We start from the raw sequence: 27,609 nt of genomic DNA on the forward strand, positions 1-27,609 counted from the left end.
GGAAGAAAAGAAGGTTGCACTCATTAATTGGGATATTGCGTGGCCTCCAAAAATGGATGGTGGGGCTGGCCTTAGGAAGTTGAACCTTCAAAATATTGCCATGGGGGCAAAGTTGTCTTGGAAATTGTACAAAAAGGTAGATAAACTCTAGTGTAAAATAATGAGGAAAAATAATACATGGACTCTGACAAACTTAGTAGGATTCTGACAATAGCTAACTTTGGTGGTGGTTTGAAATTCATTTGGGAAAGTAGAATTATCATCACAAATCATCTGTCTTGGAAGATTGGAAATGGTAAAAAAGCTAAGTTCTGGAGAGACTCATGGAATGGGGATGTCGCCTTGGATAGATTATTTGAGAATCAAGATTGGATCTGTGAGGTTGAAGGGAAGATTGGCGAATATTTGATTGATTATGTGATTACTCCAAGGGATGGTGGTTGTCACTTTGAGTGGTGTGAATTCAATGATCCCGTCCCTCTGAAGGAAATGAGACAGGAACTGTCGAATTTACTAAGAATTAAGAAGATTATTCCATCCGAGGAAGATGAAATTGTATGGTGCACCTAGGGGAATACACTATCAAGATAGGCTATGAAATTAAACAGAAGTACATAGATAAAAAAGATTGGCCATATAAGTTGTGTTGGCAAAGTGCGTGGCCTCAAGAATGAGATCTTTTCTATGGATCATCTTGTATGGTAGAGTGCTAACACATGACATACTCAAAACCATTAGCATAGAGGGACCTAGTGTATGCCCAATGTGCAGAGTAAACAAGGAGACATGAAACTGTTTATTTTTTTAATGTTTTTGTCACAATGCAATGTTGGGATTGGTTTATATGTTCCATCGGTTGAAGGGTAGTGAAGAATGAAACTATTTACAATTTCCTTTGTGGTTGACATTTAGATGGGAGAAGATCCCCACGGGGCAATATATGGATTGTGGTATCATCAATGGTAGTATGTCAAATTTGGAAGGAGTGAAATTAAATAATTTTGAATGATTTGGAGTTGCCAGTAGAATCCATAATAATTAATATCCAAAACAATATATGTGAAATGGTGAACACCAATGTAGCTAACAAAAAAGTTGATATTTGCTTGTTCAAAGTGGGACAAAAATGATACAAAATACCTGGGATCAACTCAAGACACCTCCAACTAGATTCATTAATAAAATACAAAAGATTCAACACTTATTAGAATGCTCCCAAATGTAAGGAAGTTAAGTAGCGGAACAACTTCCTACACTAACCTTGAGATGAGGGTAATGCAAAACTTTTTATAGTTCATTACAATAGTTACATAAACTTAATAGAAATAAACAAAATATCATGCATACCACAACACAACAACACAATGATTTACGTGGGGAAAATCCTTTGGGAGAAAAACCCCACACTCCAAAAGCAGCTCAATATATATTTAGCAATGAATAACAGATAACAATATACTTGCAGAGAAAACTCTTCACAGGAGTACCGCTAATCATAGACTCAGAGGTAACTCAATAGCCATAAGACTCTTACACACAACCTCTATCTCACACACCTCATATATAGGAGATACAATACAAGAAATCATCAAATGGTATTACAAAACCATGGGCTAAAACCACCCAATAAAGTAGAGCCAACCTTATCTCCATTCTAGATGCCCTATGACGTGTCAAAATACACATCAACACATGTTCGTCCCTTTTACAGCTCATTTATGTGTTTGATGCATTTTATATTTCCTATTTCAGTAGTCCAAACTTCTAGAGGCCATAACTTGTGAACCACGTGTCTGATTGACGAACTATTTGAAGCACCAAAAAGATCGCGAAGCTCTCTATCACCTCATAAATGCTACGTCATTTACACCCACTTTTCAAGGCATTTCAGAGGGTCTAAAGTTCTCAAAATTAAATTTAAACCTTTCATTGCACCCTTCAAAAATGGAAACAAATAGTAACCTCATGTAAATGCAAGGTTGAGACACCTTTTTCCCAACACTAAAGTAGGCAAATGAACTTTGATGGTGCAGTTAAAGGCAACCCAGACAAGGCTGGGATTGGTTTTATCATTTGTAATAGTGAAGGTAACAATGAGTGGGTACTTAATGGATACATTGGAGAGGCAATGAATAATGAGGTTGAGATGGTTCCTTTTGCTTCATGGTTTAGAATGTGTGTGGAGGAAGGAATCAACAATATAGCTAGTAAGGAAGACTCGTAGATAGTAGTAAATGCAATGACTAAAGGACAATTATCAAATTAAAAACTTAAGTAGCAGTTACCTAGAATAGAGGCCGAATTAGATTGTTTGACATATTATACCATTACTCACACCTATAGGGAGGCTAATAGGGCTGCCAATTTCTTGGACAATTTGGGTGTACAAATGGGATACAAAAAGATCTGCATGAAAGTCACATCCCATTGGCTAGTATTGGAAGACATAATGGAGCAAGATAGTAATAACACGTGATCATAATGGGATAGGTTGACAATGTTATCCCTAGGAGTAGGATAGTGAGGATTGAGGAGATGTATTCATTTTAGACCTATCTTGTGCCACATAAAAATTGTAGAGCAAGGAATGCTCAAATTAGATTTGGCTTCTTGATTTTTAATCCTTGATGATGACAAAAGTTGACCAGTAACAAATACAATGTATTAAGGTATGGATTGTTAGATCACATGCCACTCCACAATGTTTAGTTGTTTAGAGAAACAAGCTTCCCAATATGTACTTGTGAAGGCATATGGCGACATACGAGATATGTGGATCCTCTTTGTTTGGGTAATAGGTCAAATCAGGGTTATCAAAAGCATGACTTGTGGGGAAAACATCACAATTAGCTTAAAGTTTGCATCTTGATGGCACATTTTTGTGACAAGGTGTCTTTGTTGCTCAGAGACATCGTATGAGTAGTGTGAAAGATTGTTTAAGTCTAGGATGGGAGAGATCAAGAATTCCATTAAAATGATTAGCAAGGCAAGCTTCAATGGGGAAAGTCCTATTCATGATATCTAGATATATAATGCGTTCTTCACTCCCATTGTGTAAACTATGGGCTTAAAGGAGAAAGGATTCAACATTGGTAATGATTTGGTGGTAGATCATAGCTGGCCAACGATGGCAAGTGCAATATTTGAAATTGATGTGGATGTTCTCACTAGTGCGCTGGTTGCATATTTTGGATTTGGTGCTTGAGAGGATGAGGAGGTAGTGAAAGTTGCGTGGGATGCGTTTAGAATCGTTGTTAATAATGAAGATTTCTTAGGAATTAATTGTGTCATGAGTGACACCCATTTGTGTTCCCTAGAAGCAATGCTAGTAGAATCCTTGATCTAGGTTTAAGAATGAACTTCTTTTGTAATCATTTTCTATAAGATGGAGTCACACTTGTGGACAAATTAGGGTTTAAGGTGTAATGTCCTCTCGAAATTGAGGAATTTTGTATCCTTATGTAGATACCAACTATGTATCTATGTAATCTTTGTTGAATATTAATATAGGGAGCTACCCCTGTAATGAAAGTGCTTACCTAATTTTTTTTTGATAAAATTAAAAAGAATTATTAACGTAAATATTATATATTCAAAATTAAATACTATATGCCATCTTTTAGTTGTAATTAGAGTTAGAGTTAAGATTAGTCTTATAAACAAAATTATCTGTCAGAATAAAATGAGTTAGAGAGATATGATCGAATGATTGACACGGTGCTATACAATTATACATTAAAAAAATGAAGAGATTTGATTTATGTTTACTATGACATACTATCAATTCTGATCACTATTTCTTGAATTTGCACTTCCCAATCTATTATTTATTTAAAATATATGTTATTATAGACATAACCATTGCGCCTCTTTTATAACATGTGCTAGTAGAGATAGTAGTCGAAATCTGGTTTATATACAATTTTTGGAATTAAAGAAAGTAGTCGAATGCTTTAAATTGTCGACGCCTAAAACAAATCCTCCCCAGTTCTCACCATTAGCCTGAAAGTTTCTCACATCTGATCTGCGCAGCAGTTGTAATGTTCGGAATTTACGATTATTATTGACATGGATGCGAATGATGATCGCCACAGAAATAGTGCTATAATAATTTTTTACTTATCCTCCGATTAACGTTTAATCCTGAGAAGGAAGCAACTAATAAGAGAAGGCGAGATGACAGCTGCTGCTGGCATAGGATATGCCTTGATAGCTCTGGGACCGGCTCTTTCTGTATTCGTCACTGTCATTGCCAAAAAACCCTTCCTCGTTCTCACCCTTCTTACAAGGTTTTTTCATTACTAACTCTCTACTGCTTTCCTGTATACCAATTTCAATGGCTCCATGTTGTTGCTTTTATAGTATTTCCAGCAGTTCTATGTTGTACCTTGCTTTTCAATTAAATAGCAATTATATTCCCTTTTAAAATTGTTTTGGTTCGATTGTGCGAAATGAAACCTTAGCCGCCTTTTTAGAATATTTCAGCTTCAATCTTGAGGAGTGCTGAGCTTGTGCATTTTGTACAGATAACCCAATGGTTGAGTTTGGAATGACGTCCATTTTGAACTGTAATTAGTAGATTGCTGCTCATTTAAAACCCTAATTAATAGCTGGCCTTCTAGTGGAACAATTACTTTGAGTTCAACTGCAGCAGATATAATCCCAGGGACATCCCTGATTTCTTTGTTTCTCCGATTTCTTCATTTTGTTTACGAGTTTTGTGAAATGGAACTTTGACTTCATTTTGGAGGCAGGTAAATGTAGGCTTATAAATGTTGTTTTGAAGCCGACTTCATTATGTGGTGAATTATTGTTTAGGTAGCATACTTTACATTGTAGTTATAAACAGTTAGATCAAAGGTTGTTTCTTGATCAATAATTGCTAGCCCTACAAATAGCATTAAATGCTTGCGTCATGGTAGTTGTTAATACTACATCACACATTGCCTTTATGAGCAAGGCATCTCATTGTATCTTATATATTCAATCAGTCATTTCATGCATCCTTATTATGCAAGCTATTCTTGCTGTTTTGGTCTTGCAAGGATTTTGGGGGTGTTGATGAGTCACCTATACCTACATTGAAACATTCAGATTTGCCTCTGCAAGAACAATTATAGCCATGAATGTGACTTACAAGATTATTTCTTTGTATTATGCAACATCATTCCAGTGCAATATGTAATGCCCCCTTTAGGAGGACACTAAATCTTGCCCACTATACTTGTAGAATTATTGTAGGTTATGCATTTTCAGTCTGCTGTGATAATTTGGACAAATTCAATTTGATGCTGTTTCCCTCTTTGAAAGCTGAAAGCTGCTCTCTTGGATGAGTGCTATTGCCGAATGGTTTGATCTGTATTTGATTGCTGAAGTTCTTTTCTCTCTTAGGACAATTGATGTTAATTGTATTGATTACCTCTATTGATTTTTTAGTCCCCCTTCCATGCTTGGAAATAATTCTCCTTTATATTTTATTGGTGGAAGGATCACCACCTTTCATAACAATTGAGTCACTACTTTTCATTGTTGTCCTTGAGAATAAAATATTATTCCTCAAATTGATCTCCCCTTTTTATCTCCTCCTCAAATGAAAACTTCTCCCCTTAATACCCTCCAATGTGAGGGAGAGTCACACCTCTTTATAATGGTCACAGCCTTTCACAATTACCACCCTTCAAAAGAGTCACAACCTTTCATCATTGTTGCCCCTTTGAAAGAGTCACTGACTCACTTCTTTATCTTCTTCCCATTAATGCTCCCTTGATTCCTTTGTTCCCTTCTTTGTTCCTTCATCTCTTTTTTTTACCAAATGAAGTTCTCTCTCTCCCTTTTATATCTCATGTTTGAGGGAGTCACAACTCCTTATTTCATGCCTTTTGACCATTCATTAAATTTAATGAAAATTTATTTTTTTATTATTTTATATATATATATATATATATTTTTTTTTATGGTAAGTGCTATCAGCTGTGGTATTATTTATATTTTAATTTATTATTATTATTTATTAATAAATCCCATATCAACAGGGGGACATTACACAATACTAGTGTTATATAATCATCTACAACTCAAGGGGGGTAAATATGAAATTTGTATCAGTTTAAACTTTAAATATGTTTGATATCGATTGATTTCACATACATACATACATACACATACACACACACACATATATATGTATATGTATATGTATATATATATACATATACATATACATATTTATAATAAGTTGGCCAACTGTTTGTCAAAATGTCATGTTCGATACTTGCCAAGTGTTTGTTAATTTTCCTATGTTAATAAAGAGTAGTTGTAGCTGTTCTTAATTGTAAAACTCAAAAATATTCAATGCATTTTAGTGTTGCACCAATTGTTTGATGAAATGCCTATGAGCTAAATTTGCGAATTTGCAAGTTTTATGAATTTTTTTGGTAGGGGCATTACCTAAAAGACAATGTAAAAATGAGAGGGAATTGAGCACTTCCCAAGATGGAGGAAGGGGAAATTCTTCAAGAGGAAGAGAATACTAGGGAAGAGGAAGTTGTAGAGAATTCATCTATCACAGATGTAGGGAGACTGGTTGTAGAGTCTTTGAGTGTACACAATTATAGCAAGACCATGGAAGATAGAGTGAGACAAGAAACCATACTGCACAAGTTGATGAGGAGAGTTTAGTATCACCCTTGCATGTAGAAGAGCTAGAGCAAGGAGAGCCTTTCATGATGAAGAGAGTGTTATTGAAGTTACAGACAGAAAAGCATAAACTCGCGTATAGGAAGAATCTATTTAGGACCATATGCAAGTGCAAAGGAAAATGCTGCATGGTTGTTAATAGTAGAAGCATGGAAAAGTTAGTGTTCAAGGAGATGGTGGAGAAGCTCAAGTTAAAGAAGATTAAACATCTCAAGCCATACAGGGTCTCATAGTTGTAGAAGGAGCATCAACTTTTGGTAAGTGAACAATGTTTTGTAGATTTTTAGATTGGTCTGCGATGATAAATAATTGCTGGATGCTATGCCCATGGATGTTTTTCATATTTTGTTGGGGAGACCATGGTGATATGATAGGAATGTTATATATGATGGAAAAATGAACACCGACACCATAGTAAAATATGGAAAACAATTTACATTGAGCCCATTGAAGGATAGGGTAGATGAAGTGGATAGCAGTTCAAATTTATGTTTGGTTTGTGGAAGGCATCCAATGGTATGCTTGGTTTCTATAAAGTAGTTTTTAATAGATATAAAAGAGGAAAGAATGTATTATGGTTATATTCCTGAGCTTGCAGAAGCTAGGACAACAAGGGAAGAGGATGAAGTTCAATCAAAATTGAAGAAATTATTTGAAAAATATGCTGAAATTCTTTCAAAGGAGTCGCTGGATGGGTTACCACTGATGAGAAGTATCAGTCATCTCATTGGTTTAATTCCTAGAGCAAGCTTATTAAACAAGGCAGCATATAGAATGACACCAATAGAGAATGCATAATTGAAGAAATAGGTCCAATAGCTGTTAGATAAAAGTTTGATAAGGAAAATTTTGAGCCCACGTGCAGTAGCAATGGTATTAGCACCGAAGAAGGATGGTGAATAGTGCTCGCCAATTATTTCACAAAAAATGATTTGAAGAGTGGGTATGTTTAGATTCAGATTAGAGAGGGGGGTGAATGGAAGATTGTATTCAAGGCAAAAGATGGGTTTTATGAGTGGCTGGTTATGCCATTTAGATTGACTAATACACCAAGCACTTTCATGAGGTTGATGAATGAGGTATTGAAGGCTTTTCTCAATAAATTTGTGATTTTTCATTTAGATGGCATTCTGATTTTTAGTAAAATAATGGAGGAACATTTGAAGCATTTAAGTTTAGTTTTGCAAAGATTAAAAGAAAAGAAGTTGCTAATTAGCTAGAAGAAGGGTAGTTTTGTGAAGGAAGAACTAGTGTATTTGGGATTTGTTATTTCCTAGGAAGGCTTGAGGATGGATCTAGAAAAGGAAAGAGCCATTGTAGAGTGGTTATCTCCAAAAAGTACATATGAGGGAAGAAGTTTGCATGGCTTAGTAAGCTTCTATAAGTGGTTAATTTGAAATTTCAGTGGAATTTGTGTACCTTTCATAGAAACTATGAATGGTGGGTTTTAGCGTACAACAATACCAGGAAAGATTTTTTAGCTCTCAAAGGGAAAGGTAATAGAACAACCCATCCTTGTTGGACTTGGACAAAGTGTTTCGCATAGAGTGTGATGTAAGCAGGACAAAGATTGGAGGACTCTTGAGCCAAGAAGGCAAACCCATTGCTTATTTTAGTGAAAAGTTGAATGAGGCTAAGAAGTACTTGGTCTATCACCATAAATTTGGTGCCATTATACAACCACTTCACAAGTGGAGACACTATTTACTACCAGAGGATTTTTTCCTATTCATGGATCATAAAGCATTTTGTTACATAAATAACCAAGATAAATTCAATCAAAGACACATGAAATTGGTGGAATTTCTTCATATTCTTTCATTTGTTTTAAAGCATACAAGTGATAGATCAAATTGGGTAGTTGATGCATTAAGTAGAAGATTCTTGTTGCTAAATAAAATAAGATTAGAGGTTGCTGGTTTTGATTTTATGGAGTTGTATGAAAATGATTTAGATTTTAATAAGGCATGGGCTACATGCAACGGCTCAATAGACAAAAGCAAGACTCCATGGTTAGATTACTTCACATAGGAAGGATCATTGTTCAATAGAAAGTGTTTATGTGTACTTGAGGGATTTATGAGGGACAATCTAATAAGAGAGGAACACAGTGGAGTCCTAGCTAGACAATTTGGAATGCACAACACATTGGCATAGTGGAGTAGAAGTTATTATTGCCAAAGATGGGTATGCATGTGAAGAAAATGGTGAACTTTAGAGTTTGTCAATATACAAGAGGTAAGAGTTAAAACACGTCTTTTTATCAGCCCTTAACTATTCTAGAGAGGCCTTATGAGGATATAAGCATGGCCTTCATTCTTGGGCTACCAAGGATTCAAAGAGGTAATGATTCGATTTATGTGGTGGTGGATACATTTTCCGAAATGGCACATTTTAGTCCATGTAAAATGTTAAGTGATGCCATACATGTCTTATTATTCTTTAAATAAACTCCATGGATTACCAAAAAGTATAGTCTTGGATAGAGACACTAATTTGAGGGTCACTTCATTTATGCACTTTGTGGAAGAAATTAGACACTAAGCTGAATTTCAGCCTAGCCTCTTATCCCCAAATTGATGGGCAAACAAAAGTTGTCAATAGAAGTCTAGGTAACCTGTTGAGATGTTTTGTTGGGAAGTAGCCCACTCAATGGGATTTGATCTTGGCATAGGCAGATTTTGCTTACAATAACTTAGTTAACAGTAGTCCAACCAAAAGCTTTTCCAAATCATTTATAGGTACAGCTCAAGGGGAATAGATGACTTGTGCAATATTGCTGATTTGGGTAGGAAAAGTGCTGTAGAAGAAGATTTTGCTGATTATATATATCCGTTTTATCAAAAAGTTAAGAAGAATTTGGAGAAAAACACAATGAAGTACAAGCAACATGCAGATTTCAAAAAGAGGGAATAAGGATTCAACTTGGAGATTTGGTGTAGCTCAGTTATGGAAAGAAAGATTTCTCCATGGTACCTACAATAAGCTAAAATGGAAGAAGATATGGCCATGCAAGGTCTTATGGAAGTTTACATCCAATGAATGTGAGATAGAACTTTTTTAAGGAGTAGATATTTCACCTATTTTCAATGTTGCTGATTTGTACCATTATTATGAAGTGCAGACTAGTGAAAGTTACAAATTTTGATTGTCAAAAGGAAGAGTGGGTACAATAGTTGCTTAAAAGGAATAAGATGAAGTTGACACAGTACTAGATTCTTGAGTAGTCAAGAAAGCAAAGGGAAAGGAATACAAGGTATACTTGGTTAAGTGGAAGAACAAGGTAGCAGGTAAAGCAACTTGGATGAATGCAATCTTAAGGTTGCCAAGCAGGGTTTTTCAATTCCAAACTTCGTAAAATGTTCATGAGTCTCCAACCTCATGGGACATTCCAGTTACCCACTATGTTTGATGTAGGAGTATTTAAGTTTACCTGCAATCTTGTGTCATGCAAAACTTTCGTCTTTCAGTCTTTAATTTTTGTGCTAATGTGTGTGTTTTTAGGTTGTTTCTTGTCAATTTTGGCATCTTGCTTGTTGGTTGTGATAGTTCCTGGTTGGGGCTCACATGTTGATTGGGTTGTTATAATTCCTAGAGTGCTACCTTGTGTGGGGTCCACCTATAATGGCGTGGCAAATTGCTGGACATTTCCGTGAGGCTGTGTGATTCTATCCTTTGTTCATCCAAGCTGGAATTGTGATCAGTTCTCTCATTCACTTGGTAGCTATAGATACCTTTTTAGTGATCATCGGGGATACATGATTGATTATTTTCCTTCATGCTAGGTGTTTCAAGTGAGATCCTGGGTGTATTAGGCATTATCCTTCACGTGCCTACTCCTGATTGTGGGTATTGTGGTTGGTGGCTTACATTTTTTTGGCTGACATCTCCTATTAACAATCATTCCAAATCAATACAAGCGAGGGGGTTGTACGAGTGAAAAAATTGAGAAGTATGTTTTTCTGGACTTTGAGGGATTGCAATGACCAAGCAGCAGAAAATCTTTGAATTATTTGAAATGCCTTGTAGTTGGGCTGTGAGCCTATGGGCAAGTGTAATTTGAATTTTCAACAATAAATTCTAAGTTTATTGTATTACCAGGCCGGGAATTAATGTGAAATATTTGCTGCAAGTTTTGATTGCTTTTCATTAGACATCTAGAGCTTGTTTGCATTAGTTAGTGTTATTCATTTATATTTATATTTATTTGTTTTAATATATTTTTTCTGATTTTTTTTTTGTGGGTAGCTAGGGACATCATTGAGCCCTAGCTTGGGTGTTTAGGCATTTCAATATGTTCACAGATTTAATCATATTAACATAATGCCCCAATAATGTGGAGTCCATTGGCTGGTTGGCCGTGTTAACACAGAGTGGGATTTGAACCTTGATTGCACACTTTTGAATGCATCCCAATGCAATTACACCACAACCCAATGGGCAATATATTTATATTGTTATTATGAGTTTTTTTATATATTCTTAATATTATAGTATGACAATACCCAACCATATCAATCTTGGGAGGAAATCCTCCATATTCGTAAACTCGATCTCTGAACCTATACCCAATCCTCATACTTTAATCGACAATAGTTAGTAGGAAACTGGAATTAATGGATGAGGACCACATACCTATCCTTGTACCTATAATATTTTTGTGACTACATTTATATATAACTAGCCGTATCCTCTTTCATTTAGTTGTGTATCCTCGTTTTATTGGCATCTTTGGCTTTGCATCCCCATGTCACTATGTTACTGTTGTCATTTTATGACACCCTTGGTCCATTAGTGAGAACCGATTAGAGATATGTTCTATGGACTAGCGCTGCCTCAGTTGATCAAAGAGAAAACAATGGAATCATGGAGTGTGAAGTGTTGTCTTGCTGGAACTTCGGAACCTCGAGGTTCCAATGGAATCATGGAGTGTGAAGTGTTGTCTTGCTGGAACTCCGGAACCTCGAGGTTCCGAAGTTCTTTCCTTAGCCTCCTCTTCTCTTCCCTGGATCTCTGGAACCTCAAGGTTCCGAAGTTCCTTTCCTTAGCCTCCTCTTCTCTTCTTCGGAACTCCGGAAACCTGAGGTTCCGAAGTTCCTAAGCCTAAGTCCTCCCAACTTCGGTGACCCGTGTTTCCGAAGTCTTCCAACCTTCTTCCAGCTTGCAACACTTCCAGATGGCGTGATCAACACTCAAAGCTCTAAATGCTCCAACGACTCTTGTGATTTGTGCATCTTCTTTTGTGGAGCTACAAGGGTACATTTAATGATTTTTGCAGAATTTCCATCAAGAGAGGTACATGGCCATGCTTATTTGTGGTTACTTATGTCATGCCTGCATGCTCTGACTTTGGAATGTCAGTCAATCAACCTTCTAGAAGTACCTTTCTTCTCGGGATTGCATTTTCAGGGTATGGCCAGGTTGCTTGCATGTACACAATGTCAGGTGCATGCACTTCCCTGCATTCCCTGATTGACATTTCCCTGCACACACAAGGGTCAAGGCTTCTCTCTCTTGACAAATGGTCTCTCCTATGCGACCGGTTTTCTATATAAGGCTGTTATGCCTCATTGTAAAGGGTTCTCTCCCTGCTGGCTTGAGCTATTCTATGCTCTTTCACTTCTCTTAAAGACTTGTATATTTTTTGCATTTCTGCAACTGTAAGTTTGGCCATTGGCCTTATAATGAATTGGAATCATCATTCTTGCCTTACTTCAACTTATGAATGTTGTGTATGTGTTCTTACCTTCATTATAATTGTATGTTTGTGGCTTTCTTTCGCATATATGCTGTGTTAACCTATTTCTGGGTGTAACTTGTGGGAAACCTTCTCCCCTCTTGACATTCAACAAGTTCTAACCTCCATACGTGCGTTGAGGTCATTCATGTAGCTGAAGTTTGTGCATCTCCTGGGTATTTCAGTTGATTCTTTGTGCCATTTCGGGTGGGGAGAGAAACATCTCTTATCTTGGTGCATCACCTCCTTTCATTTTAAGCATTTCTCTCTTCCCTTTTCCTCTGCAAGCTGTTAGGATAGGCTTAGAAGTAAGATTTGAAGTGTTGAGTTGGCTCAACACTTGCACTTGGATTGAGAAGGAATCCGGTCTTCTCCGGAGATTCAACCCCCTTGCGCAAGGTCCCACACTTCGGGGTTTCTTCCATGTTTCACGAGGTTGCTGAGTTGATATCTCAGCAAGGGTGCAAGCTTTTGTGATAACAGTTACTCTATTGGAAGCCCTAGCAAAAAGAAAAAACAATAAAGCAAAATTGTAAATTCTTGATTTGAAAGAAAAAAGCAAAGGAGTTTTGGCAAGTTATGGGGCAAATATTTTCCAATAACTTGGTGGTGAGTAACTTGTCAACAGTTAATGATCTGCAAGCACTTGCAAGCAAGTGATTTATGTGGTATTGTTTTTATCTATGATGCAAGCAAGTGATTTATGTGGTAGTGTTTTTATCTATGATGCAAACCACTGAAGGAGGTTGTCCATGAATAGATACACAGAATAGTGCTGTGCCACATTATGACTCAATCCATATTGGATTAAGCATGCATGCATGTTTTCTCTGATTCAAGCAGTACAAGTCTTAGATTATGTGATAAAATATTGTTGGATTTACTGTTGTCTATCAAGGATAAATTGAAATATCCCCTGCAGTGGATTGATTGAAAATACAAGGAATATTTGCTGATAACTGACTTTCCAATCTGTGTGTTATGCGGAAAACATGCTCATATGACACAAGGAATATCATCAAACAATTGTCCTACAACCCTTAGACCTGCTGTTAAAAATCTGATTGCTTTCTAATTGTTTGTTTGTTGTATGCTTGATGTTATAGTTTGATTGAAACTCATAAATCAAAACTACATGAAGAGATACATAGTTAACGCAGGCCAAACAACATCTACAGTCAAGAGGCATTATATCAAACAATTAGTATGCATCATATAAGCTGCAAATAAAGGATCCTTACTTCAGACATATGCCACCAAATCTGAGCACCTTTATTGAATGCAAAATTCTAATACAACCAATCAAGCTGAAAGCTTTCCAATATAGACGTTCACCCACAAATTTCAAACTACCATTTATATCACTGTCGATGATAGCAATACCAGCATCATCGCTAATATTATCAACTATGAGCAAGTAAAGAACCTGTTAGTATGATTGCCCAATGCCAATGTGAAGAAGCAAGCAATATCTGGTAATTGTACCCAAAAATCATGCTTTGTATAAAATCGCCCCTGCTGCAGAAGTATATTTGTCTGAGAACAATTATTTACCAGCATGAAAGGCTTTTCTCAATTACTGGACATTATTGCGGACTTCTCCCATAAATAGCACTATCTTCAAAGGATGTGATGCTTAAACAAAGTGAAATAAACCAAATTGTGCCCTTCATCAAAGTCATCCCTGTTTCTGATTACTTCAGACCATAGAAACTAATGTGCTGCTGCTGCATCCTTTTTCAGTCACCAAACAACATCGATACCCTTATGGGAAATAAGTGCTCTAGTCAAAAGGTGAATTTGTGGCATTAAAGGAGCTCCATGTGCAAATCGTAGGTGTCAGGCCAGTCTGGACAGACTTGCTTCAGAACTGAAATAATAATAGTTGCCTGTAATATTGTCCTCTCTTAACCACTAAATATCATCACTACCTCCCTCCAAACAAAGCGCTATCATCCAATGGAAGTTTCAATACACAAACAAGGAGGAACAAGCAAAATCATGGTGTTAGGGTTGAAATTCGAATTTGCTTCAGACCTAAATTTTTACCAGCAACTTCATTAATTCACCATCAATTGTTCCAAGGATGAATCACCCTATGTCTTCAAAAAGAATCGATGCAATTAGGAGACCCAAACTGAAATGCTGAAGACACCATGAACCATCCACCATGAAAATGCAACAAAACTCGATAAGCTCAATATGGAAGACTGAATTGTCTCCCACTCTCAGCTGCAACCCCTTGGAAGGTCTTTCACTCCCTCAGTTATGCTATCTATGGGAGTTTTCATTCCCAAAGATGAAGATCTGAAGAAACCCCTCGGTTCTACAAAATTCAATCAATATCCAAATCAATAAACCAAGCTGCTTTGAAGCTCAACTAGATCTCCCTTTGTACTTTTTCCAGCCCATCTCTGGAAGCTTCTAGAAATAATATTAAATATTATTTCACTTAAGTGACTTTATGATATAATATTTAATTAAGTCACTTTATTAAATTAATTAAATACAAAGTCATCTTTTAATTTTTAATTTATATGATAACTTTATAAATAATTAACTTAATATTATTAATTAAAATAATTAATTAAGTTATCCATGAAAAATAATAATAATTTGGACAACTGAACTAATTAAATAAATAAATTAATTCCTCTCCAAAAATGGGGACATTACATAAATCCAAACTTGTGTGGACTCCAAAGCTTCTATTAATTGTGCTGTCTGGTTTCAAACCATTTCACAAGTACAAACCAGACATCAGCAATCACATTTCTCTTGGACATTTGCAATCAGAATGTGTACTGTATATAGTGACATTTTCTTTTGATTTGGTCAATATCTATTTTGAATTTATATTTTCTATATCAGTCATTTTAAATGTATTGGAGATCAATTTTTTATAAAGTTTCTTATTCAGAATCACCTTCTGTACCTGTGTACCATAACAAGAAACAAGTAAGAAATGTTAAATGTAGATGCAACTTATTCTTCCATGTATTGTTTGAAGTTATATTTAATCTGGAGTAGTCACCATTCAACTCTAAGATTTAATCTGTTTTGGCCAACAAAATACAACTTAGGAGTGCTAGTATATAAACTTCCCATTCAGTAGATAGCTCAGATGTGGTAACATTTTTGGCTAGGGCAACTAAAATGTACAGTACTTCATTTTCTTCGTTTCTTTTTTGTTGCATTTTTCCTGTGATAGGACAAAGGAAAGGTTCTTGGAGCTCTAATATAAATTTGTATGCAGTGCACTCATATGGCTTATAAGTCTCATAATACTAGCAGGCATTTGGAGAGCGTTTCTTCCTCTTGGTCCTTCTGTATGGCCATATGCATTGATCCTGATTACATCTGTTGGTTTTCAAGAAGGATTTAGACTTCTATTCTGGAAGCTGTACATGTAAGTCTCATTGATTCCATTTTTTCCCTGGATTTCAACAGGATTTCTATCGTAAGATATTTAAATTAATAATTTTGTAAAGCACCGTCTTGTTGCTTGTCCTGTTTGAAGCTATATTGCTCCTCACTTACAAGTTACTCCTTTTTTGGGTGGCTTTTGTGCAGCTTCAGAATAATATAATTAAACTATATTTTTGGATGAAAGAATACTTTATTTTATGTTGATCATAAATTAAAATAGCATATTACTCTGTGTGCTGTCCTTAGCTTGTTTTGCCACCAAAAGTGAAAGGGGAGAACTAAGAAAAAACTCTGCATAGTCAGGCCACCAGAGCTTATTATCGGGGCATTTACCATGACCCTGTATCAAGCAACTGAGATACTAAGTGATTGTAAGCATACCCTGTTAACAAACAAAAAAGGTCTAAATTAAAGTGCAAACGTAGTTGCATGCCAATAATGACAGGAGGAGAAGACATAAGGACCAAACACCAATTTCCAAGTCGACCAGAGTGCCTAGCCAATCCCTTTATCATTCCGACTCAGATTCACACAGGCCCAAGTTAGGCACTCGAAGATGATCCCTGCCCTTGGTTATCTTCAGCATTATTAGCTGCAGCACTGGAACAGCATATTGATCTCAAATATCCAAAACATTTCTTGGCTCCTAATCTAGATAGTGGTTTGATATGAATTGAGTGGCAGCTTTATCATCAAATCCCAACTTTTAGGATTATAAAGTGGAGCAAGGTCCTTGGAACTGCTTAAAAGATCTTATCAATTGAGCTATTAAGATCAACTATTTTCATGATTATAAAGTAGAGTGATGCAGAATTTCCTTTAGCCAGATCATTATGGTCATAGGGTTTGGAAGCAAAGAAAAGGAGTTGTCAAGCATTTTGCTGCCATTCCTTTTGCTGTTAGGAATAGTTTTGAGAGAAACAAGCGTCCATATTGTTATCTTTGCCTCAATCTCATAGGCTAAATAAAAGTGACATCAGAATATATAATTGACAGGTTTGACCAGCTATTTTACATTGCAAAGCTAACTCTATATTTTGTAATTCCTAATCAATGATGTTGTGTTTGAGATAGCAGATATGCTTAGTTGCTGATTAATGTTGGAGTATAGACTATAGACTCCACTGGTAGGACCACAACCTGCAATATAACCTTCACGGTGAGAGAAAATATTTCACCAAGAATAGATGATTGTATTGAGATGCTTAACAATGTACAAAGAGCTTTCTTATAAAGCAAAAGGCTAGAGAGGTGAGAGCACAGGATACTGACATGTATCTCAATAAGATGAGAGGGTAGGTAATATCCAACTACACCCCACTACAAATAAATGTACTTAGGAAATATTAAATAATGTTTTCCTAACAACTAAATGACTAATGCCTAAGTAAACTTAATCATAGAGTAAAATAGGATAAACCGTATTTACTCCAACACGCCCCCTTAAGTGCAACTTTGAGCAAGATGCAAGATGGGTTCCGACTACAAAACCATTTTAGGTACCCATTATTAAAATAATAATTATATCTATTCTATAATGGTCATCTTAGTTGTTGATGAAACTTTAGCTTCTTTTATGAGAATGCATATTTTTGCTTTTTAGATTTTAGCTTTTAGCTTTATTTAGCACTTTAAGTGTTTTAGCTTCATGTTGAAACTTTAGATTAACGGTTATTCTTTATAGAACACCGTCTTGTAATTCCTTTATATACGCTTGTATATTTGTTATTAATTCATTCAATTGCATTTGATTATTAATACAATTATTTTTCATGGTATCAGAGCATGGATAAATTTTTTGGAGAATTTATAATTCTAGAAAAAATTCTTAGCGATTTTTTTTAGTGAAATTTTTTCAAAGTTTTTTTACTGGGCGAATTTTTAGGGTTTGTGGTCAAGAATTTTTTACCTTACAGGTCTGAATCGTGTTTTTGGAAGCCGTCTGTGTTTGGGCGTGCTAGGGTTTGAGAATTTTCGTAGATCACGATTTTTATTCTGGGCGTTGTTTTTGGGTGCAAAGAACCGCAAATTTTTTTGGGCGATTTTTCGGAGTCTTAAAAATCGCGGTTTTAATTTGGGTCCCTTGTTTTGTGATTCACGCCACTCTTGTGGTTTTTCGTGGCCGCGTTTTGAAGATATTTGTGCACGATTTTTGTTTGGTTCCCACTAAAAATTTGGCACGTTTTTTTGGGTCTTCTGCGATTTATGGCGCCCTTCCTTTGGTAAACTACAATTTTTTTTGTTTGCCAACGTGGCGGTAGTGTTTTTCTGCGTTTTTTCATCACGATTTTCACGCCTTTTCTTGTGCATTTGTGCAGACTTTTCACTGTGAAATCGTGTTTTTCTTTTTGCGAATTTCACAGGTTTCAATACCCACGTTTTTGGTCTGCAGGGTTTTTGTTTTTCCGTCAACGCCTAGGGTTTTGGTGGCGCCTAGGGTTTTCACTGCTAGTGCCCTATTTTTTAAACTTTTTTTTACAAAAAAATCGTTTGTATTTTTTTATTTTTAATAGCATATTATTATTTTTTCAGAAAAATTACAGGTTTTAAATTTGTAAGAAATTTTAATTTTCGGATTTTTCAGCAAACCTCAAAATTTGTGCATAGGGATTCGTGCCTCGAATTTTGTTCCAAGGTTTCCGATCCTTTGTGCAACTATTTCTATTTTGATTTTTTATCAGATTCTTCTGTCTCGTTTTTGGTGCCTTCATAAGGTTGACCACGTTCAACCTCAGTTTTTGTGATGGCCTCTTTGACCAACATCATGTTGGAGCATAGTCAGAAGTTCAACACCCGCAACTACAACACTTGGAAACAACGCATGTTGACGATATTTGAATATTGTTGCCTTGATTAGATTGTTCTAGGCAAGCTCACTCGTCCTATAGCAGCAGGTAAAGATCAAGACAAATTTGATGAGCCAAACTGAGAGGCTGTCATGCTTATAAAACTCTCCTTCAGGTAAAACAACTAAAGTGATCTGAGATCTCTTGAAGGATCTTCATGAAATGTCCATGACAAGAGTTGAGCTTTCTTTCTGAAGAATATGCTGTTTTCTATCATGATGGATGAAAAGACATCTATTATCCAGGCACATCTTACAAAGCTCAAGGAGATCCGTGACCAATTGGACGCTATTGGCCGCACCTTGGAGGAAGAGGATATGGTAGTGATAACGGTGAAAACCTTGCCCAGGTCCTATGAGCATTTCATTGATACGCTCAATATCTCTTCTACTAGTGTTGATTTGAAGTTTCTTGATCTCTGTAACAAGCTTCCACAACATGATTGACGAAAGCAACGCTAGTTCGTCCATTGAACACGCCTTCACAGTTGAAGCTTCGGATAAGAACAAGGGTAAAGCTCAGTCCTTTCAGTAGAAAGGACAAGGTCAATCTCAATAGTCTTCGAAGAAGATAAGTGTACAATGTAACTATTGTCACCAGTTTGGCCATATGAAGAAAGATCGCAGGAAATTGTTGGCATGTGTGCAATCTAAACTGGGAGGGTTTCAAGAATAGGAGTAGGCTCATGTTGCAAAGCATTTTGAAGAGGAGTCATCCTTCTATGCTTTGTGATAACCAAATTTTCTGTTTGGTAGGTTCTTACAATTTTTACCTAAAAAATTGTTTGAGGGTTTTTCATGATTTTTTCCTGAAAAATTGTCCATAGGTTTTTACGATTTTTTCCTCCTAAATTGTTTGTTGGTTTTTATGATACTCTGCTTCTGTTGAGGAAAGAGCCACTGCCTGCTGCTTCTTGCTAGTCCATGTGACCTCACTAGATCCCAAATTGAAAACATACCCAGATGTTGATTTTCTGTCATCAACAGAACCTGCCCAATCTGAGTTTGTAAAACCAATGAGTCTAGGATTGTGACTTTTGTTGTACAGAAGACCAAAATTAGAAGTGCCCTTTACATAACGTAGCACACACTTCGCTGCTACCCAATAATCAGCCTTGGGGGCTATCATGAAGCATGAGATGTAGCTCACTGCAAAATTAAGATTAGGCCTGGTAGTAGTAAGGTAGATGAGATTGCCCACCAGTTGCCTTAATGCTGATTCATTCACAATAGGTGAATCTGATTTGGTTGTCAGCTTCAACCCTTTCTCCATAGGTGTGGATGTAGGTTTGTAGTCTTGCATCCGAAACTTGTCCAACAGACTGCGGACATACTTTGACTGAGATATGAAGATGCTACCTTCAGTTTGCCAAACTTCAACACCTAAGCAATATTGCATAAGTCCCAAGTTTGTCATGTCAAAGGATTGACACAAACTCTGTTTGATCTGATCGATCAAAAGTGTTGAACTACTAGTGATAATGAGGTCATCAACATAGACAACAAGAATAAGAATATTGTTAATGTTTGTAGCTTGAGTCGAATGATCATTTAGAATACATATAATATATGTTGATTAATAATAATATATTATTATGTTATATTATTATATTATTATTAATCATATAAAATTTAATATTCAATATTAATCTATTATATTATTCTAAATTAATAATTGATTGATGAAACATTATAATATTGATTAAATTATTATAATTAAAGGAGAGACATGTCTGTTCAGGGACATGTCTCTCCAAAGGAATATATATAGTATAATGTTATTCAATTTGAGAACACATAGAATTCCAAGAATGCAAGTATCAGATTGAATCAGATATATACATTAAAATACATCCAATAAAACCTGGAAAAATCAACATGGTATCAGAGCTCAGGCCTGTGAAGTTTAATTTGAAGGTTGGAGAGGGTTGGAGAATTCAGTTTTTTTTAGAATTTTCAGTCTGAAATATGCCATTGCACGGCCCTTGGTTGGCCTCAAAATGAGGACTATATTATATGGATGGAAAGATTTTTGTTTCTAGTTTTCAAATATGTTTATCTCATTAAATTTGATTCAGTTTTGTGCAAGATATGACAACTTTGGTGTAGGTCACTTGAAACCCTACCTAGGGTTAGCAGTTTTGGGAAAAATGTCATAACTTCTGTTTTAACCGTTGGATCTGGCTATAACTTGTAGGAAATGTTTGTAATTAGATTTTCTAACATCTCACCGAAGAGATTGGATAAATTTGGTAAATTGCAAAAGTTATTAATGACTGTGTGTGGCAGATCATAATGAAAGTGTTGATCAAAATTATGAAAATGTTCTACATCATTCAAAGGGAATTATCATGAGAGATGATTCATGCGTGATATTTCTTATATGGGCTCACCTTATGAAAGGAAATGTTTTAAACTTAAGATAAGTATTCCATGTTTTATTAAGGCACATGAATTATTGAGTTTGTAATTTATGCTATAATATTGGCTAGTAAAATCTTGTATGCTTCTATCATTGGCATTTATGTTCGAGATAATTTAGTTTATGAGCTATTTGTAATCTCTCTCTGATATACCTTCAGGACGAAAGCACAATAAAATTGAATTAAAGGGAGAAATAAATTGATACTTATAAACGAAATTATGGTTGATATCAGATTCAGAGGGAGTCTAATATTTCATCAGAAGTAACTTTAGACAAGGAGGTCAGATGGTTGATATCAGATTCAGAGGGAGTCTAATATTTCATCAGAAGTAACCTTAGACAAGGAGGTCAGATGGTTGATATCAGATTCAGAGGGAGTCTAACATTTCATTAGAAGTAATCTTAGACAAGGAGGTTAGATGGTTGATATCAGATTCAAAGGGAGTCTAACATTTCATCAGAAGTAACCTTAGACAAGGAGGTCAGATGGTTGATATCAGATTCAGAGGGAGTCTAATATTTCATCAGAAGTAACCTTAGACAAGGAGGTCAGATGGTTGACATCAGATTCAGAGGGAGTCTAACATTTCATCAGAAGCAACCTTAGACAAGGAGGTCAGAAGGTTGATATCAGAGGGAGCCACACCATCATGAAAATATGCTTAATGCATTCTTCTCTGTGAGAGATAAGTTTGAGGAGCAAGCCCTTGTTAATACACTCTTCTCTGTGAGGGAGAAGTTTGAGGTGAAGGCCCCTGTTCCACCCTTTGGGAGTAGTCATGATGAGATGAAAACATCACGTTGAGCAACTCTGTGATGGGCACTTGTGTTCATATTTCATATGCATTCTCATACATGGGAGTAGCCATGATGGATATCATCATGTTGAGTACCATGATGAATTGTGTTCCACTCTCTAGGAGTAGCCATGGTGGATGTTATTTCATGACTATATTATTAACAAGGATTCCTCCCTACCTAAGAGGGAGTGTTGATGTTGTAGTGGTCACCCTTGTGAAGAGACAAATGGTGTCATTGAGGACTGACCCCTTGTGAAAGGGTGCCTCCCTCATATATATAGAAGATGCAAACTCATTCTCTGATCCATTCAATTTATGTGAAGAGCAGTTTATATATTAGTTAGAGCAGATCGATCCTCTGAAGAAAACCAATTAGATTTGCTCTTGTGAAATTTGCTTCAAGGAGTGAAGCAACATATATTGGGTCCGTATCTTGCATTATTGCTAGACATATTTGATATATAAAGACATTTTATGTTGGGTGCTTCTCCCTCGAGTAGGGGGGTTTTCCCTTGGAGATCAAACTGTAGATATTCTGACCAAAAACCTCTTTCAGAGTGAAGGTTGATCACTTCAGAAAAGGTTTAGGTATGATAGAAAGGTAATTTGCTTTGCAATTTGTATTTGCATGTTTAATGTGTAAACTTCTTTGTCATGACAGGACATTTTTGGATTTTATCCCCTGGGTTCATATCTAAGAGGTGACGATCTCTCAAGATAATGAACACTTTTATGGAGACATTATAAGGTGACGATCTTATAATGTCCAAACCAGTTATCATGGTGGATCTCTGGTGAATCATGGATGAAGCCATGATTGTGTTGTGGTAAAACATTCATATGAAATGTTAATGCACATACCACAACTTGGATAAGATGAGAGTTTAAATCTTTCTCATATGATTATCCTTAAGTATTGCGTGTTTAGGCAATACTGATATCATGTGCTTAGGTGATATCCTGTCATCACAAGATTGACGTGATGGACATTTGTATCATGTGTCTAGGTGATACTTCATATCATGTATTTAGGTGATATAACATTTGTATAAAATGTTAGTGCACTTATCACAACTAGGATAAGGTGAGAAATTAAGCTTTCTCATATGATTATCCTTAAGTATTGCGTGTAGGCAATACTGATATCACATGCTTAGGTGATATCCTATCAATTGCAAGATTGATGTGATGAACTTCAAGATCACGTGTTTAGGTGATACTACATACCAAATGATTAGATGGTATGATTCTCATGAATGACTAAAATGATCACTATCTATTAAATTATGATGCTTGAATATATTGTCTACATTCATCTTACCTAGCTAAGAGGGAGTGTTAATTATGTTTTGTGTATCTATGGTGAGGGCCATAAGTGTTGACATGGGAGATCACTACACATTTTGTCTGAACATCCTCCCTAGCTAAGAGGGAGTGTTAATGTTTGTAGCTTGAGTCGAATGATCATTTAGAATACATATAATATATGTTGATTAATAATAATATATTATTATGTTATATTATTATATTATTATTAATCATATAAAATTTAATATTCAATATTAATCTATTATATTATTCTAAATTAATAATTGATTGATGAAACATTATAATATTGATTAAATTATTATAATTAAAGGAGAGACATGTCTGTTCAAGGACATGCCTCTCCAGAGGAATATATATAGTATAATGTTATTCAATTTGAGAACACATAGAATTCCAAGAATGCAAGTATCAGATTGAATCAGATATATACATTAAAATACATCCAATAAGACCTGGAAAAATCAACAAATATCATTAGTGTTTTTGACATACAAATTAGAATCAGATGGACTCCTTTGACGGCCATGATCTGTGAGGTACTTGTCAATTTTGATGTACCAAGCCTGAGGAGCCTGTTTGAGGCCATAGAGTCCTTTCACTAGTCTGCACACTTGATGTTCTTTTCCAACAACCTTGAACCCTGAAGGCTATGCCATGTAGACTTCTTGCAACTCACTGTTGAGGAATGCACTATAATGCCCATCTGATGGATTTTCCAACAAAACTAAGCTACTAAGGCAAGGACGAGCTGAATGGTACTCATTTTGGTTGTAGGAGCAAAAGTCTCCTTGTAATCAATGCCTTCTTTCTATGAGAATCCCCTAGCAATGAGATGAGCTTTGTACTTGTCAAGGATTCCGTCAGCTTTGTACTTTATATACCCATTTGTAGCTAATGGGCTTCTTCCTTGGAGGAAGATCAGAAAGGACCCAAGTGTTGTTCTTTAGAAGACTATGGTGTTCAACTTCCATAGCCTTTTTCCACTTAGGAATTCCTTTAGCCTCGAAATATGTTGGGGTTCAAAAATACTATGAATGTTAGCCATGAGAGAAAAGTTCACTGTATTTTGCCGTTTGCTCCTGTTTCTAGAAGATTTATCCTCGATGAGCTCATCAACATGAAGATCACTTATGGTCTTAGCCCACCATTTAGGCCGAAGAGTAGAAGAACTAACATCATATGTAGGAGGAATAACTAAAATTGGATCTGGAACAGGTTGAACAGGTGGAAGATTAACATCATCTGGAGGAAATTCATGTAGTGCATCATCAAATTCAGATTTTGCATCATCCCTCCCATCAGGTGAACCAAATGGAAGACGAACACCCAAATTAGTAGCCTTCAAAGGTTGATCCTCAAAATTCTACACAGATGAGTATAGCTGAAAAGGTCCTCGTTCTTCATCAAAGAGAACATCGCGATTGAAGATGAGACGATCAATGTCTACATCAATCAATCACTAAGCCTTGTGGTTGTCACTGTACCTTGTGAACATAAGTTTTTGACTCTTGGAATCCAACTTGGAGCGCTTGGAATCTGGAATCCAAACATATGCTAAGAGCCAAAGACTTTCAGATGATTGATCTTGGGTTTGCGACCATTCCGGGAGTCTTCCCCCGAACAGCCTGTGTGGGAGACCGATTAAGAAGATAGATTTTAGTGTATACTACTTCTGCCCAATATTTCTTAGGAACATTCCTGTGTTCCAACATTGACCTAGCCATTTCAGTTATAGTGTGGTTGCGATGCTCTACAACACCCTTTTGTTGAGGAGTGTAAGGTGTGGTTAATTGGCATTTGATGCCATGAGTATCACAGAAGTTGGAGAAAGTAGTAGAACAAAACTCCCCCCCCAAAAAAAAATTATTTGACCTAAGAGTGACTATGGGACAGCTAGACTCTTTCTCTACTAAGGCCTTAAACTTCAAAATATAGTAAACACATCTGATTTTTGTCTAAGAAAGTACACCCACACTTTACGATTGAAATCATCAACAAAAAGCAACAAATACCTGGAACCAGTAATATGAGTATTCATAGGTCGACATACATCAGCGTGAACCAACTGTAGTACCTTTGAGGCTTGCCACGAGTCACCATCCTTGAATGGTGTCCTGTGCTTCTTCCCAGCCTGACAAGCTCAACAAACTCGGTGATTCTGAGTCTGAATCTCAAGTAAGCTAAGAACTAGATCCTCCCGAACAAGCTGAGCAAGGTAGTGAATGTTTAGGTGGCCGTACCGCTAATGCCAAAGACCGTTGATAGAAGATGACTTAGTTGCAGAGGCATGCTCAAAAGAATCACCTGTATCCACAAGTCTATATAGAGTCTATAGACCATGATCCTCAATGCCAACAACCACAATAGTGCAAGTCGCATGATCAACAATCGAACACTTGTGTGAACTGAATCCCACATCAAGCTGAGGAGAATGCTGCATAATCTGGCTCATGGAGAGAAGGTTTAGTTCCATGCCAGGAACGTAGTATACATTGAAGAAAATGAGATTCCTCCCACCAGACTGAATCTGAACATTACCCTTCCCAACAACAGTATACTCTTCACCTCCTACAAAAATGATTGAATTAGTGAAAGGCAAGAAGTTTGTGAACCAATCACGCCGATAAGTGAAGTGTTGAGATGCACCAGAGTCTATGTATCAAGCAAAAGATTTCACATGATTTGCAGGTCTTTTCACCATGAAAGCATAAAATGCAGATTCTTTTTGCTTTGAGTGCTCTGTGACATTGGCCTTAGGCTGAGACCTTCGCCGCTTTCGCTGTTCGGAAGCCAGACGATTTCGACAGTCCTTTATCAAGTGACCATACTTGTGGCAATAGTTACATTGAACTTTCTTCTTCTTTGAGGTATCTCGAGATTGATTGAGGCCTTTCTGCTAAGATGACTAAGATTTGTCTTTATCCTTGTGAAAGGATTTGGCTGCGAAGGATTGTTTTGAGCAAGACAAAGTGACATTGCTACCAAACTGTTGTTTCCAATGATCTTGCTGCAGAAGTTTGGTGCACAACTTTGGAAACTTAAAGTCAACATTCGTTGAAGTAATGCTGAGTGTTTCTATAAAGTGCTCATAGGATTTAGGTACTCTTTAGGTGATAACTACCATATCCTCGTCCTCCATTTTCTGACCAATTGCTTTCAGCTGATCTCAAATGTCCTTAATCTTTGTCAGATGCTCCTATAAGGACATAGGCTCATCCATCATGATAGAAAATAGTTGTTTCTTCAGTAAGAATGCACAACTCTTGTTTGATGTCTCATGGAGATCCTTAAGAATAGTCCAGATCTTTGCAGTTGTCTTGCTGGATGGCACTTGAGGAAGTTGATCATCAGTAACCGAAAGTTTGATAAGCATGACCACTTCCCGGTTGTGCTCGTCAAACTTATCTAGATCTTGTCCAATTGTGGCAGGACGAGTCTCTTTACCGAAAACGAGATCATTGAGACAATGTTATTCGAAGATTGTCATCATTCGTTGCTTCCATGTATTATAATTTTTGCCGTTAAATCGCTGATTGCCTTACAACATTATGTTGGTCAATGACGCCATCATCACACTTTTCGAGGTGAGAATTATTGAAGAGGCGAAAAATTGATTTCTGAATGGCATGAAACCTGAGGCATAGATCCCAATGCAAAAACTGAGGCATATTCAGGTAGACTTCAAAACTGAACGAAGTATGGATGGCACAAATCCCAATGCATGGATTTTGATAGACCCAAAAAATTCCCATGATGACCTAGAAAAGTATGAGAAAAACCCACAAGGAATCTGTAGTTGAAAATTAATTTTGGCAAAAAATCATTGGATTTTTTGCAAAACCCTTGTTAGCAAAAAACAGAATCCTAGGATGAATCTGTAAAGGCACAAAAAATCGTGCCCTAGCCGCTAGAAAACTGCGTGCAGGAAGTTGTAAAAAAATGCGAGTAGATGAAAATTGCATCGTAGGCGAAAAAGAATCGCGGGCTGCAAAATGTTGCAAATTACAAAATTGCGTCACATATATAAAGAAGGGTTTTCAACCCTCGTCACGAGCTGTAGAGACAAAAAATGTAGGCCGTCGGGCAAAACGCGTCGCCGTAGATGTGAAGAACAGAGCTGATCAGAGACGTTGCAAGCTGAAGAATACTCATTGCGTGGGCACAAGAAAATCGTGGGTCGTTGAGAGTAGAAAACTTTGCAAATCCCATTGCTAAAGAAAGAGGTCGCAGCTTGGAATAGTCGTGTGAAGAAGAAAACACGATGCTAGGACGCGAGAATGAGCAGAGAAGATGCGACCGTTGCAAATCGTGAGATGCAACGAAGTGATGAAAAATAAATGTGCGACTA

General features: G+C 36.4%; 1 protein-coding gene across 1 annotated transcript in view; it reads left to right on the top strand.

The window, feature by feature from the left end:
* Window positions 1–3,892: 3,892 nt before the first annotated feature.
* LOC131077355 (gamma-secretase subunit APH1-like) overlaps window positions 3,893–27,609 on the top strand; it is an 89,195-nt gene continuing 65,478 nt past the window's right edge. Inside the window, exons 1-2 of the mRNA XM_058014836.2 lie at window positions 3,893–4,289; window positions 15,690–15,842. Coding sequence (XP_057870819.2) covers window positions 4,177–4,289; window positions 15,690–15,842 — 266 coding nt within the window. The 5' untranslated portion in view covers window positions 3,893–4,176. The remainder of the gene's footprint in view (window positions 4,290–15,689; window positions 15,843–27,609) is intronic.

Source organism: Cryptomeria japonica, chromosome 4, assembly GCF_030272615.1.
Source record: "Cryptomeria japonica chromosome 4, Sugi_1.0, whole genome shotgun sequence".
Taxonomy (NCBI): domain Eukaryota; kingdom Viridiplantae; phylum Streptophyta; class Pinopsida; order Cupressales; family Cupressaceae; genus Cryptomeria; species Cryptomeria japonica.